Raw genomic sequence first — 14,665 nt, forward strand, 5'->3', positions numbered from 1 at the left:
TGTTTGTCCCTGCATGTAATCTCTTCCATCTCTGCCTGAACTTCAGAAGTCGTTATTTCATTTAATTATACTACTGAATTAGAGGATCTGGTAGAGAACCATTTACAAATAAGCAAAGATACTTTATTAATTTGGAAATATTAATTAGGAAAAATACATATTGTAAATGGGTCTCTACCAGAGCCTCTAATGTAAATATAACATATAAATACTCCAGCTGATGAGGACCCTCAAGTTATTCAGCTGAAGACTTCCTCTGAACATGGCCAAAAATCCCTTTTACCAAGCTTGGCAGGTAGCAGCAACATCCCTAAGCCACAGATGCTGACACCTCAGTGGCTCAAGGATGCTGCCAGCAACTTCTACGCTTGGTAGAAGAGGTCTTTAGTTGGCAGTGGCAACTACAGAAAGGGTCAGCATATGCTTCAACACCAGAGAAATAAAAACAGAAATGCATTTCCATTTCTGTTGAACAGACATCTGCTATATACATTTCCCAAAGCTAATGTATGTATTTCAGTCAAATTACTTTTTTTTAGCTTTTGTTGTCTGGAGATTTATTTTCCATCAAGTTGATTTCAGTTTCTCTTTATTTTTTTCTGCTTTCCTCATGTCTTCTGCAAATTCTTCTTCAAGCAGTTGCTGCCCATTAGCTCTTTCTACTATGGTCTAGCATTTCTTCCTCTCTCTTCCCTCCCTCCCTCCCATTATACAGTATCCTCACTCCCATCTGTCCTGAATCCATCTCCCTCTTTTTCCCCTTCCCACCCCTGCACAGCATTTCTTCCTCTCCTTCACCCCCTTGTGCAACATGTCTCTCTTTATCACAGTCCACCATCCTCTCTCTCTCATTCCCTCCCTTGCTGCAAAGAGTGGGGAAAGGGAGAAGATCCAGGTTAAATCTCTCCCATCCTCTCAATTACCACATCTAACATTTCTCCCTTTCTCATCCCCTGTACCCTGTGCAGCATCTTTCGCCCCTGCCCACCAGCCCCAAGCCAAACATTTATTCTATCACCCCAAATGAACTTTTTGCATCCCTAAGGGATCGCCACAAGTCTGGAAGGGATTTCCACGGACTCTGTGGGATTCCCAACAGCACCATTCCCATGCAGTAGTGTGCTAATCCACTGTTCCAGCATTTCTCCTGACTTGCTCAGTGTTCCCAGTTAACCCTCCCATCTTGTCTTTCTGGAGGCATCTGGGTAGAGGTTTTGAGGCACCTGTGGATTAGTGCAGCATTGAGAAGTTTGCCATATGGTGAAATTCATCTGTTCTCTGGTAAGAAGTTAAGCATTCTGCATCACACATGCACTTAAGGGTTTTCTTTCTCTTTTCAGATTCAGAGGATGATGGTGAATCAGAGGCTGCTAAACAACTAATCCAGCCCATAGCAGAAAAGATAATTGTACAGCACAAAGCAAAGGATGAGGAGCCCCCACTACTGTTCTTTGTGGCAGGCGAGGTGAGTGCTGAATGCCCAGAAGGCTGTGAAATGCATCTTGTTTGTTTAACCTCCTGGTCTCTGCTTCCTCCAGCCCAAAATCCAGATTCAGCCATATTTCATGTGAAACTTGCCTTCTCCAACTGAAAGCCGTTGCCCTGCCAACACCCAGAGTCCCTCCCTTAGAACATAAGAATTGCCGCTGCTGGGTCAAACCAGTGGTCCATCATGCCCAGCAGTCCGCTCACACGGCAGCCCTCTGGTCAAAGACCAGCGCCCTGAGGCTAGCCCTACCTGCATAGGTTCCGGTTTAGCAGGAACTTGTCTAACTTTGTCTTGAATCCCTGTAGGGTGTTTTCCCCTATAACATTTGTTAATCGAGTGGCCTCCTTGGGGCAGGGGCAATCTCTAGTTGTTCCTGCCCATGCTGGCTCCACAGTCAAAATGGCTGCTGTGACTTCATTTGCCAACCTTGCAAGACACCCACAGGAGGCCTTGGCTTCCATTTTGAATGCAGAGCACCCAAAGAATCACTCTACTCCAAGGCCACTAGCCCAACAAAGCTGTCTAAAGGAGGGCCTATGGGTGTGGGGAGAGTAACTGCTTTTGTTTGGGGCAGGGAGGAGGGATGTGCAGTCTGCTTTTAGTTGAGGGGAGAGGAAGGCATGCCACCCAGATTTGGCTTGGTTGAAACTATATGGCAAATTACAGCCATAGATTCAGTTTTGGTTGAAATAAAAAACAATAACAAACAACCCAAAAACAACCACTCCAGTTTGTCACTGTGCACAGAAAAGCCTTTGTAAAATTATCTCCCTTGATGGTTAAAGGCTGTTTGACACACAGACCTTTTTTAATGCTGTGTGTGTAAGTACAGACAGTGAATACCCCACATATGTATGTACACACCACATACAGAGATTTCTGGGGTGGATTTTGGGGAGCAGAGGTGGCATTGATAACCCTCATATTAAATACGCAAGTACATCTGCACATTACACCTTCTTAGAAGCAGATGCAAATGTGTACGTTGGCCATTTGTGATACAGAAATTGGTTTTAGAAGCCAGTTGTATAATGGCAAATAGGTTTTTTTTATAAGGACAAGAAACGTACTTAAATGGTTCCTAGATCAGACCCCTTATGTCATCCTCTTTATATAGCCGCCTTTGTCAGTTACTCTTCATCCTTGCACATCTGTCTATGAGGGGGTGGGGTGCATGTTTCATTTTTTTTTTCTAAAGCTGTTTCAACTCCACAATTTTGAGGGGTGCAAGTGATGGCCCTGACTTCCCTCTCTGAAAGGAATCTGCCCCCCTTCCCTTTGAGCTCAGACCTCCAAAAGTGCAGCACCTTTTGAATAGCTGGTGGGAATGCGAGCCTGAGCCCAAAACATCCACCACCACCATTATGCCTCGATATCACAGTTTGGTGGCATATTTTCCAGCCACTGAAGCTGGAACTCCTCGTGCGTACTCAGTTTATGCTTGTGGAGTGCCGGCATCTGTGGCTGGAAAGCACACCACTAACTTCCTGCTGAGGCAGCATTGGGCAAGGTTCGAGCAGTGGATCTCTTTAGCTGGTGAGGCTTGGACATTTCAGAATATAGTTTAAACTCCTCTTGCTGACCTACAAGTGCATTCGCTCTGAAGCCCCCCGATATCTCTCCTCGCTCATCTCCCCCTATGCACCCCCGTGATCTCTACTCATCGGGCAAGCCCCTCTTATTTTTACCCTTCCACTGCCAACTCCAGACTCCGTCCCTTCTTTCTTGCGGCACCATATGCCTGGAACAGGCTGCCTGAATCAATATGTCGCGCTCCGTCCCTGGCAGTGTTCAAATCCAAGCTAAAGGCCCAATTTTTTGAAACTGCATTCAACTCTTAAACTCCCCCTCACTGCTATCAGATACCTATAATCCACTATAATCTCCCCAACCCTGCTGCTGTCAGATACCTATAGCCACTATAACCTCCCCAACCCTGAAATGTCCTGTCTAAATTAGATTGTAAGCCCTTCTGAGCAGGGACTGTCTATTGTATGTTAAAATGTACAGCTCTGCGTATGCCTTTCAGCGCTATAGAAATAATAAATAGTAGTAGTAGTAGTAAATGTGGTCTCCCATCCCCCCCCAAAAAAAGTCTGCTTCCTATGCCTTTGCAGTATCATGTGGGATTAATCCTATTGATGGGTTTACCTAGGTTACCATCATACCCTGACTCTGCCCATGTTAGTGGCAAGGGTGGAATTGAAAATGTCACTTGTGTGTGCTCTAACTACTTGTTCTACTGCTAGTGTATGTGTGGCAGTTAAAGACGAGTCTGCCATGTACTTTTTAGATTGAGGAAAATGTTCTCTTCAAGGAACTTCGTGCAGGAAGGAACAGAAAGTAAAGCAATAGCTGGGGAGCTTTGAAGATGCAGCCCTTCGTCCCCCACACCAGTCCTCCCACAACCTCGTCACTAACTGCTAAAATACGATGACATTCTTCCTCCAAGGGACTTGAAGGAGAGAAGCACTTTAATTTGGTGAATTGACTGATTATTGTACTGAGAGCACATAATTAGGCTACGCATGACTTGATAAAGCAGCAACCAGACTGAAAATTTTACATATTAGGGAATGCAGAAGAAACTGTTTCCAAGGCTGAAATTCAGTCGTTGGTTAATGAGGGTGGCACAAAGCCTTCTTATTTCTGGGCAGAAAAAGCCTTTTAGAGGTTGGCAGCAGTGCTCGGAGCACTGACCCGTCATGTTCTGGTGTGGCTGATGGAAGTGTGACAAATGGATATAGCAACAGAAGGTTTATAGGGGAACAGGAAATTTGAGAGGCTGTAGCTAAATCAGCTAGGAATCTGAAGGAAGGAAAAAATACCTTTTACATTTCTCTCCTTTTTCTTTTCATTGTCTTTGTGTATTAATACTGTGAGAGTGAAAACTGGCTTGCAGTGCCAGGATTGTGTGGCCTCTAGCTGCTGTATAGGGTCATTATATGACCCTATTCTTGAGACTTAAGATACAGGAAGACTTTCATCTTATTCTGTGGTCTGACATTGGCAGGGTATCTAAGGCAAAGTACTATGGCAGCCTTCTCCCCTGGCCATGAAATTTCAGATGAGAAGTCTTCTTGAGCAGAGGAACATGCAAGATATCCACTCCGCTCTCTCTTGGTATTGCTCTAAATACCATGTTTCCCCGAAAATAAGCCCTTGCATGATTTTCAGGGTAGGTCCTAATATAAACCCTACCCCCCAAATAAGTCCTAGTTAGATTGACCTCCGAAGCCCCTCCCAAATGTCCCTGACACTCCCCAATTTGCCAGCAGCAGCGCTTCTCTCCCCTCCCCCATGTGCAACATCTCTCTCTCTCTTTCTCTCTCTGACGCCTCATCAGTCCACATCATTTTCTCTTGGCACTTCCTGTTCAGATATGCCAGCAGCCCCTCTTTTTACCCAGCCTGAAGCCTCTTTCTAGCATTGGGGAAACAGGAAGTTCTGTCAGAGGAGGCGGAACTTCCTGTTTTTCAGCACTTTAGAGAGGTTTCAGGCCAGGTGAAAGGCAGCCTGCTTTTGCTGCAGTCATTGAGTTGAGGGCTGAGAGGGGGCTTGTATAGCAAGGTAAGAGGAGGTGCCAGGAGAAAACGGAGGCAGGGGGAGCAGTTAACTTGCATTAAAAAAAATTAACTTGATTTATTACATGTGCAGCCCTAATTTGAGCTTCTGGTTTTTAAAACGTTCCAACTTTAGGTTGGTTTTCTTAGCTGCTTCAGCATTCTTTTAGTTGTCAGATACTGAGGAGAGAAAGTTCAAGTGGATAAGAGGCAACTTGTCATTAGATTTTGTGGGCAATAATGTCTGAAGCACTTAAGAGAAGTATAGGTAGAAGGAAAATTGGTACTGCTGCCAAATAGGGAGACAATAGGGAACACCCAATCATTTTGCATCATTGCTTACCTGGCTGCAATATATTAAAACCTGTCTAACAAATCTTTATTCCCTCCTCAAGCCTCTGTTGGGAAAGGTGCTACCAAAAGATTATTGTTAAAGTGGCAGCAGCTCAAGGCATTCAATCACTCCTTGCTAGGAGTGGCTAGCATGGAAAACGCCACTAGGAAGGAGACTGCTTTTGATTGCCAGCTCTAAGGCAGCCTTAAAAAGGATCTTAAATGAAGCCGTACTAAAGCATTGTGCAGTGGGTCCATGAGACAAGTTGTATTTAGAGGCTGTATTAGTAAATACTTCAGACTCGTGTTTAAAATATTTCAGCTAACAGTTGGGGAGGTGTATTCTTTGGGATAAAAGCGGAATATAAGACTTTCAGATTTCACTTCCTTTTTTTTTTTTTCCAGCCCTCTCTTATGTACTCAGTGGATTTTTACAATCCCTGTATTAAAAGCAGCAGTATAGCGAGGGAAGGAGGTGACTGGGGTGGTGGCACCCAGCATTGCCAAGCATGCACCCTCAAGTACCTCTTAAAATCTTCGCCAGCAGTGACCAGGAAGTGATTTCAGGAGAGCAGAGGCCAGTGTGAGCAGCAAATAGGAGATGCTGCTGAGGATTTGAAGAGGTGGATAGGTGGGCGGAGAGATGCTGGTACTCCTGCCAAGACAACGCCTGGGAAAGTCAACCCCCTGACTCCCTGCCTCTCCCTCCCTATGCCACTGATTGAAAGAGTTAAAAGGGATTCACCATGTGGCAGTGCCAGAGTGCACCTCTCCCTAACCAGTAGAGGTAGTCATCTTTTTACTAAGTTGCATTAGGCACTAACATGAGTCAAGCTTACAAAAAAAAAAAAAGACCTAACACAGGAATGTCCATGCAGTAACCACGCGACAAGGGTTTCAGTTTTTTAATGGTGTCAGAGACGGAGCATGGGTGTTCCTGCACTAACCAGTTAGTGTGCGATAATGTAGTTGTGCTAACTGGTTAGTACACAGATAATGCACGAGCCCTTACGATACCTATTTTGTAAGCAGTAAGTGCTGCCATCTACTGGATATCTTTGTACCCCTAAGGCAGGCTTTTAAAGTCGCAACACGGACTGTGTCTGGTCTGCAATCAATATTTGATTTAATAAATATTCACGAAGCAAAAGAACAAAAAGAAGTTCCAACCTAAAACTGCAGAAAAAACAACCGAAAGCAAACAAAACAAAACTGCAGATATGTACAAGACGCAGGCCAATTTTATTAATGACAAAAAATGATATGCAAAAAATAATAATATGCAAACCCTTTTACCAATTACCAATCAAGGGACCCGACACGGTCCGTGTTTCGGACACACCTTCGTCAGGGGTCCTAATTAGTACAAATATAACATAGAATTAATTATTAATAATGGGTAACATAAAATATAATAATATTTAAAAAAATAATAATAATAATACAATAATACATATGATAAATTCAAATATTCAGAAACAATCGAAGGGTATTACAGAGAATGGTATATTAACCAAATTTCATAAAAGGTGCCGCACATCCATAAAGAAAGAAAGAAATAGAATGCAAAGAACAAAGATAAAATACAAAACATGCAAATTAAGTGACATTAATTGAACTAAAAAAATTTTTTAAATATATATTATCATATATAAAAAGGCAAAGATGAACACACAAAGGAAAAGACCCGTAAAGGAAAAGCACAATGTGAAAAAAGAAAAAAGAAAAGGAATTGGAAAGAGAGTCAATATATTATAGAAAATAATATACATACCATGGTAAAGGTAGAGGGAGAAAACAAAAAATGGGAGAGAAACTGTATAAAGGTAGCTATAGAAGAAAATAAAAGAGCAAAATGATCATAGGCATATGAAATATTATACAAGTTGCAAATTAAAAAAATAATTAATTAAACACATCATAAGATAAAATTAAAAATGCCAAAAGCATATTAAAAATATAAAAATCATACATAAAAGCCTTATACACAGAAATAGATTTGAATTAATAAAGGTAACTAAAATGACAATGGATATAAATGGATAACAATAAGAAAAATAACAACAATGAACCTATTAAAAAGCTTATATAAGGAACAGACAAAATAGATAATAAATATATATTAATACAACATCCAGCCTTAAATGCAAATAGAAACAATCACCTTCATAAAAAAATGATGCAAGAAGCCAAATGAGTCAGATATGGAGCTAGCATACTTTCCAATTCCTTTTCTTTTTTCTTTTTTCACATTGTGGTTTTCCTTTACGGGTCTTTTCCTTTGTGTGTTCATCTTTGCCTTTTTATATATGATAATATATATTTAAAAAATTTTTTTAGTTCAATTAATGTCACTTAATTTGCATGTTTTGTATTTTATCTTTGTTCTTTGCATTCTATTTCTTTCTTTCTTTATGGATGTGCGGCACCTTTTATGAAATTTGGTTAATATACCATTCTCTGTAATACCCTTCGATTGTTTCTGAATATTTGAATTTATCATATGTATTATTGTATTATTATTATTATTTTTTTAAATATTATTATATTTTATGTTACCCATTATTAATAATTAATTCTATGTTATATTTGTACTAATTAGGACCCCTGACGAAGGTGTGTCCGAAACACGGACCGTGTCGGGTCCCTTGATTGGTAATTGGTAAAAGGGTTTGCATATTATTATTTTTTGCATATCATTTTTTGTCATTAATAAAATTGGCCTGCGTCTTGTACATATCTGCAGTTTTGTTTTGTTTGCTTAATAAATATTCAACCATTTGTGTATCCCTGGTTCATGTGCCTTTGCAATGAATTTAAATATATGGTTCCTATATTTGGGGAAACAAATTTAAGAGAGTATTTCTCATTCTGCATGCATTTAAGCTGCAGGACAGGTCTAGCTGAGGAAGGCTATTTAACACAGATTGATATATTCTCATTTTTATTATCTTATCTGAAAAGTATTGGGACAAACTTCTAGCTGAGGAAAACAAGTTAGAATTCAACCATTTATTATTAAAGCTAAGGCTAACTAAACCATAAAGTTTCTTCTGATCCAGAGATGATTTGTGGATCAATGAAGCATAAGTTTTAGCCATAATATAAATCTTGTTTATATTCTTTGAAGAATTGTTTCCATTTAGATTTTTTAATTGAATCTTTAGTACATCTCCACTGATGTTCCTGCCCCAACAATGACACTTTATTGTAGCCAATTCCTGAGATAACTGATCACTTGTGTCAAAAAAATAGCAGAATCTACCTTTTTCCAAGTTGGTCTAAAGTAGTGGTCTTCAATGCAAGGCCAATGAGCCAATGATGGCCCTCCAAGACCTCTTGGACGACCTGCACAACCTGTGTGGAATTCCCCCCTCCCCCCCAGGCACAATCTAGTACTTTTGATCTAGGGAAGAATGTGGCACAGTGGTTAAAGTTATAGCCTCAGCACCCTGGGGTTGTGGGTTCAAATCCACGCTGCTACTTGAAACCCTGGGCAAGTCACTTAATCCTCTCCATTGCCCCAGATAGATTGTGAGCCCACAAGGACAGACAGGGAAAATTGCTTGAGTTCTGAGCTCTCCTGAGAGAACGGTATAGAAAATTAAATAAATGTTTTCTAAATGTAAATTTTTATTCCCCAGTTATATGAGTATCAAATCTGGTTCCTTGGTTAGCTAAAACTTCAGTAAAAGTCTCTTGAATATATCCCCAATTACCAGTAGTCTATAAACTAAGCCTCCTGTGCCTCCTAAATCCTTGTCTTGAAAACTGCAAAACGTCTCTAAACCTGGAGAGGAAATGGAGTCAACAAAAGACTCAAAAGAAAAATCCTTGAAAGCAATTGTAAGACCTCCTTCTTTTTTGTTTTCTTGGACAATGTACAGGAGGACAAATGTCGTTAATAGCAAAATCAGTCTGTTAGCCAGGTTTCTACAATAAAAAAAAAAATCCAACCTGAGAGTCTTCAATCAAATCTCTTAATAGGAGACTCTTGTAGATTGATCTGGCATTAAAATGCATGCAGTGAACCAGCAATAAATAGAATAATTCTCAAAATCAGTTATACACATTAAAATCAAATTCCTAGAAATATTTATTAAGTTTTTGATTGAAAAAGAGAATACATACAACTGCCCCATTGGTCCTAGAAATATTTTTAACTGCTTTGTGTTTTCTGAAAAAGTTAAACTATTTCCAACTGTGACCTCAGTATTTTAGAGGTATTTATTGGCCTATAGATTGAATAGCCACGAAGAACATTTATCCCAGAACATGATGGTTGAAAATTAAAATTAAAAGCCTCTGTATAACCTAACAAATAGAAACATAAAATCATTGACAGTACATCTTTGCCATGATATAATCAAAATTTCATGTAATGTCAAAACCTTATAAAAGGTCTTCTAATATGGTATATTTCATTCAGTGCAAAAAGTGTAAAGAAGGATGCTACACTGGATAAACAAGCCCAAATGCTAAAGATTAGGATCAGTTTACACAGATATATTAAATATTTCAATGTCAACCAGGATATTACCTCTTTCAGACGACGCTTCAGAAAACCAGAACACCGCATCAATTATTCTATGGTAAGAATACTAAAGAAATCCTGGAACGCAAGACCTTTGAAATCAAAACGATAAAATATTTTGTCACCCACCAGACAGGACTTAACAAAGATCTTGTTTTTCTATCGTATTACAAACCATAAAATCATACAGTTTTGTTACCTTCTTATTACCCTTCCTTAACTCTGTCTCTCACCCACCTAGCCCACCTTGTTTCTCACCTTACCCACCTCTTCCCTCTTCCATTGAATTGCTTTTGTATATCACTTTTATATATTGATATTTGTCAATATTTGCTTATTTCTGAAGAGGGTTACCTTCAAAAGCTAATCAAAAAAATGCATTGTTAGTCCAATAAAAAAAGATATTATCTTATTTCCTTTGTTTTGGTTTTACTTCTATATATTACCTTTGAGTGGACTAACATGGCTACCACACCATTTTATTCAATCTAAAAATAAAATTGCTAAGTCAATCCTACAGTATTACACTCATAACATAGGGCTCCTTTTACTAAGGTGCGCTAGCGTTTTTAGTGCATGCAGGATTTTAGCACACGCTACGCTTCTCGAACTAACGCCAGCTGAACGCTGGCATTAAGGTCTAGCGCGTGCTATTCCACGCGTTAAGGCCCTAACGCACCTTTGTGAAAGGAGCCTATAGTTTAAAATGTGTACCTCCACCTGTAACTCAAGAGGTGGTCTTCAGGTCAAGCTATAGCAACAGTCTTAGCTGCATTACAATATTTAAAACAACTTTGCATGGGCTTGATCTTGGCATATTTTTGTAAGATTAGTGCCATGGTACACCACAAAGGTTGATGAAGCCCAGCATCCTGGTTTTAACAGTGGCCAGTCCGAGTCAGTTTACATGGCTGTTCCTGATAGAGAGAACCATTTCCTATTGCTCATACCTAAAAGGAGAAAGCCCCAGGTATACTTGACTAATTAGTAATAGACCTGATCATTCTCCAAAAACACATCTAACCCTTTTAAAACCCCATTTATAGCAATAACTTTGCCTACATATTCTGGGAACACATTGAAAAAAATGATTATTAATCTGCACCAGTTCAATGCAGAGTGTCTTCGAGTTCTAGAACTGTATGAAGAGGTATATATCGGTTCCCTATGAACTTGATCCACACCATTCATGATTTGATAAACCATCATCACATCTTGCTTGTCTCGCGTCCAAGCTGAAGAACCTTAACCTTACAGCCCCTTTTATCAAGCTGCTGTAGAGGTTTTTAGCACGGGCCAGCACGGTAAATGCTCTTAGAATTCCTATGAGTGTCGGAGCACTTACCTTGCCGGCCTGCGCTAAAAACCTCTAATACAGCTTGATAAAGGGGGAGGGAGGGCAGCGCTTAGTCACAAGGAAGTTGTTTCATTCCCAGATAGAATTTATTTAATTCTGACTTTATTTTTGTAGGATGATATGACAGACTCTCTGCGGGACTATACTAATCTTCCAGAGGCCGCACCACTGCTCACCATCCTGGATATGTCAGCAAGAGCCAAGTATGTGATGGATGTGGAAGAAATCACGCCTGAGGTTGTGGATACGTTTGTCAGTGATTTTCTAGCAGAAAAACTCAAACCAGAACCTATCTAAGAGAAAATGGGGCCTTAAGATTCTGCAGCAACAGACTTTATTTAAAATTTGCTTTAAAAAAAAAAAAAAGACAGATTACAAATGCATTTTTGGCACACAGTGCCTTGTTTAACGCTTACTCCATCCTCCTTTGGCCTCCCAATACACACCTGCCTATATGAATTGCTCTACGCTGCCATGTGGACCTGCTTTACCTGGCTTATGGTTCTTATATCATTTTGCAGCTGGCTTTTTTTACCACTCGGTCCAGCCAGCAGATCCTTGGAAACTATGTTCTTTCCCCATCTGCCCCACTTATCACAAGTTAAAGTCCATAGAACTAAGGTGTGTGAAGATACTACCTTGGTTATCGCATAGTATATTTTGAACTTGACTGTTTGTAGGGGAATCCCAGCAACCCAGTTTTTCATACTGGAGCTAATCTTCCAGTGGCCATTCTTGAAGTGTGTTTGTATGTGAGCAAGGCTCTGCCTTTCATTCAACCAGATTGTGCCCTATGGGGGAGGGTAGGCAGTACTTTGCCTCTATGTACACTTGCTGACCCGCCTTCCTTCTTTGCTGCTGTTTTTACCGTTGGTGCTGATCTTCTTGTTGCTGCTGTAAATACAATATAAAAGCAAAGCCAGGCTGCCCTTGTGCTCTACAAGGACAGCTGCACACAAGAGCTTGGAGGTTTTCTTATTTTGGGTATTAAACACATACACCCTCCCCTCGGAGCATTTCTCCAACTGCACGCGTCACAAAGCATCAGCAGCAGCTTGGCTGTGTGTCTCAAGATACATTCAAATAGAAGTGAGTTTGTGGAGATGAGCTATTTGATAGGGCCAGGCTGAAGCTGTATGGTTTACAACAATTTAGGCTACACTGGCTGATGTCCAGCAGTAGAAAGACGAGCTATTGGAAGGAGGAGTGAGAGTTTCACTGTTCCAAGTCTTCAAAGCAGAGGAGCTCCCAACATGACAGTAATAGTAGGTAAAAGCCATATCTATGAGAGAAGGGATTGTTAACATCAAGGGCAATAAAAGGAACTTTGTAATTGTGGTCACATGACTTTTGAGTTTCAGATTGTTTATCTTAATTCATGCCAGTATTGCAAAATGGAGGCAGGTTGGACTGTATGGGGAGCTATGATTCCAGTTGTGGGCTTCCTTCTCCTGGAGCCAGTTTGGCAGTGGTACACAGTTGGTTGGCACAAGCCTCTTTTGGGGATTTTCTTAAAAGGACTTTTTTTTTTGGTATGTTTGAAAATGAATATTCTGACTTCTCTTCCAGACTGTAAAAAGAGGAGGGGGGGAGTGAGATTGCATTCATTAAAGTCACCAGCACCACATATCAGCTTTCATGGAAGCGTTTGATAATATCATTACCACATTATTGCAGATTTATCCACAATGCTAATATTTTATGACTAAAGTCTTTCAGGCAGCTTTTGTTGGGGGGGGAGGGGAGAACCAACAGCAAACACCTCCTTCAGGCTGGCCAAAACCACTTTTCTGCTGTTTTCTCGTTCATTTTGTATTTGCATTTCAGCAGATATACAGTTATTAGATTGATGTTAAAGAATGGCACTCTGAACCAACTTGGCTATAAATAAAGAGATGACTTTTGTTTTGCTCTTTTTTAGGGCTTTTCTTGTTTTGAGTTAGTAAAAAGGTCTTTTTGTTCTATGAATGTCCAGAAGACTTTCCCAGGTTAAAATGGATTGTGTATATGGTAAAATTAGGTTATGCTGACCCTAGCTGTAGCGATACCAAAGAAGTCTCACCCTCATCCCTGCTTGTATTCCACAGGATGGGCTAGTAAGGTGTATCTAACTTTTTTTTTACCCATACTACCAAGAGCTCTTGCTCCCTCCTCCCCCCCCCCCCCCCCCCCCACCTCCTGGACTATGGCTTCTGCAATGGCCCTAGCATCAGTTAGTCTTGTATGTCTTGGTTACCCCTACCATTATGAATTTATATACATTTTTATGCAGTTGGGCCTATAAGACACCACCACACAGAGTCATAAATTAACAGCCAAAGTGGCTTTGCAGGGTAGATTGGTTAAAAAAAGTTTAGAAAAGTCACTTTTAAGTAGAAAAATAATGTATACAGGACACCTGAAAATAAAAAGCAGAGAGGAAGCAGATATATTACTGCTGAGGAGGATCGGTAATTCATTTAAAGGCCTGAGCAAATGCTTTGCTGACTTTACTCTATTGCTCCTCTCAGTACTGGCTTTCTATCATTTTGGTCTTTGTTGGCAACTTGGAGGAGAGAGTTTTTGGTGTCAGCTAAGCTACTATAGCTGTATCAGCCCCTTCATAAATTGCCTCCTAGATCATTAGTAAATGGGGTTTTCTGTGCACATTGGCATAGATAAGTTGCAGTCTTTAAAATCAGCCTGCTCTGTATTTAAGGAAACCTGGTCTACTGTAGCCTGTATTGCAATCTCACTAGCAGGATGCTATGTCTTCCCTTTTATGATACCTGGTTTCGAACCATGCTGTTTTAAATGACTTTTCCCCCAGTTTCTAGTTTAAAAGCTGCTCTATCTCCTTTTTTAAATGTTGATGCCAGCAACCTGGTTCCTCCCTGGTTAAGGTGGAACCCATTTTTGCAGAATAGAATCACCCGTCCCCAGTATGTCAGTTCCTGACAAACCTAAAACCCTCCTCCCTGCGCATCACCTATGTGCCTAAAGATTCAATCTCCCACTATAATGGCCATCCTAACCCTCCTGGGCAGAAGCCACTGGAGATACATCCTTGGTGCAAGAGGACATTGCATCCCTTTGTGGACAGGTCCTGGCTACAAGATTGCCCCCTGGTTGTCCAGGGTGATGCTCTTCTTTAAGACTTCCCTCTGAGGTAGCACAAAGGCTGCCAGACTGGAGGTGGGACTTTTCTACAATGACCCTGTAGGTCTCTATGTACCTCTCTGTCTGCCTCAGCTCCTCCAAGTCTGCTACTCTAGCCTCAAGAGATTGGACCCGTTTTAAATGCTAGGAGCTCTTTGTACTAAGCACACACATACCACCTCTCACCAACTGGGAGATAATCAAAATGGAACACTTCCCAGAATGTTGCCCAGTTCCCCGTCCATCAGCAT

The 14,665-nt window shown here is 40.7% G+C and overlaps 1 protein-coding gene across 3 annotated transcripts in view; it reads left to right on the forward strand.

Annotated features, from left to right (window-relative positions):
- NXN (nucleoredoxin) overlaps nucleotides 1–13,191 on the forward strand; it is a 186,667-nt gene extending 173,476 nt beyond the window's left edge. For 2 of the 3 annotated variants that reach the window (XM_033922311.1, XM_033922309.1), the window contains 2 exons: nucleotides 1,341–1,465; nucleotides 11,391–13,191. In XM_033922311.1, the coding sequence (XP_033778202.1) occupies nucleotides 1,341–1,465; nucleotides 11,391–11,573 (308 nt within the window). In that variant the 3' untranslated portion in view covers nucleotides 11,574–13,191. Of the gene's footprint in view, nucleotides 1–1,340; nucleotides 1,466–9,934; nucleotides 9,978–11,390 lie in introns of all 3 variants that reach the window. The other variant, XM_033922310.1, reaches the window with a different exon arrangement.
- The last annotated feature ends 1,474 nt before the right edge of the window (nucleotides 13,192–14,665 follow it).

This window comes from Geotrypetes seraphini, chromosome 15 (assembly GCF_902459505.1).
Source record: "Geotrypetes seraphini chromosome 15, aGeoSer1.1, whole genome shotgun sequence".
NCBI classification, from domain to species: domain Eukaryota; kingdom Metazoa; phylum Chordata; class Amphibia; order Gymnophiona; family Dermophiidae; genus Geotrypetes; species Geotrypetes seraphini.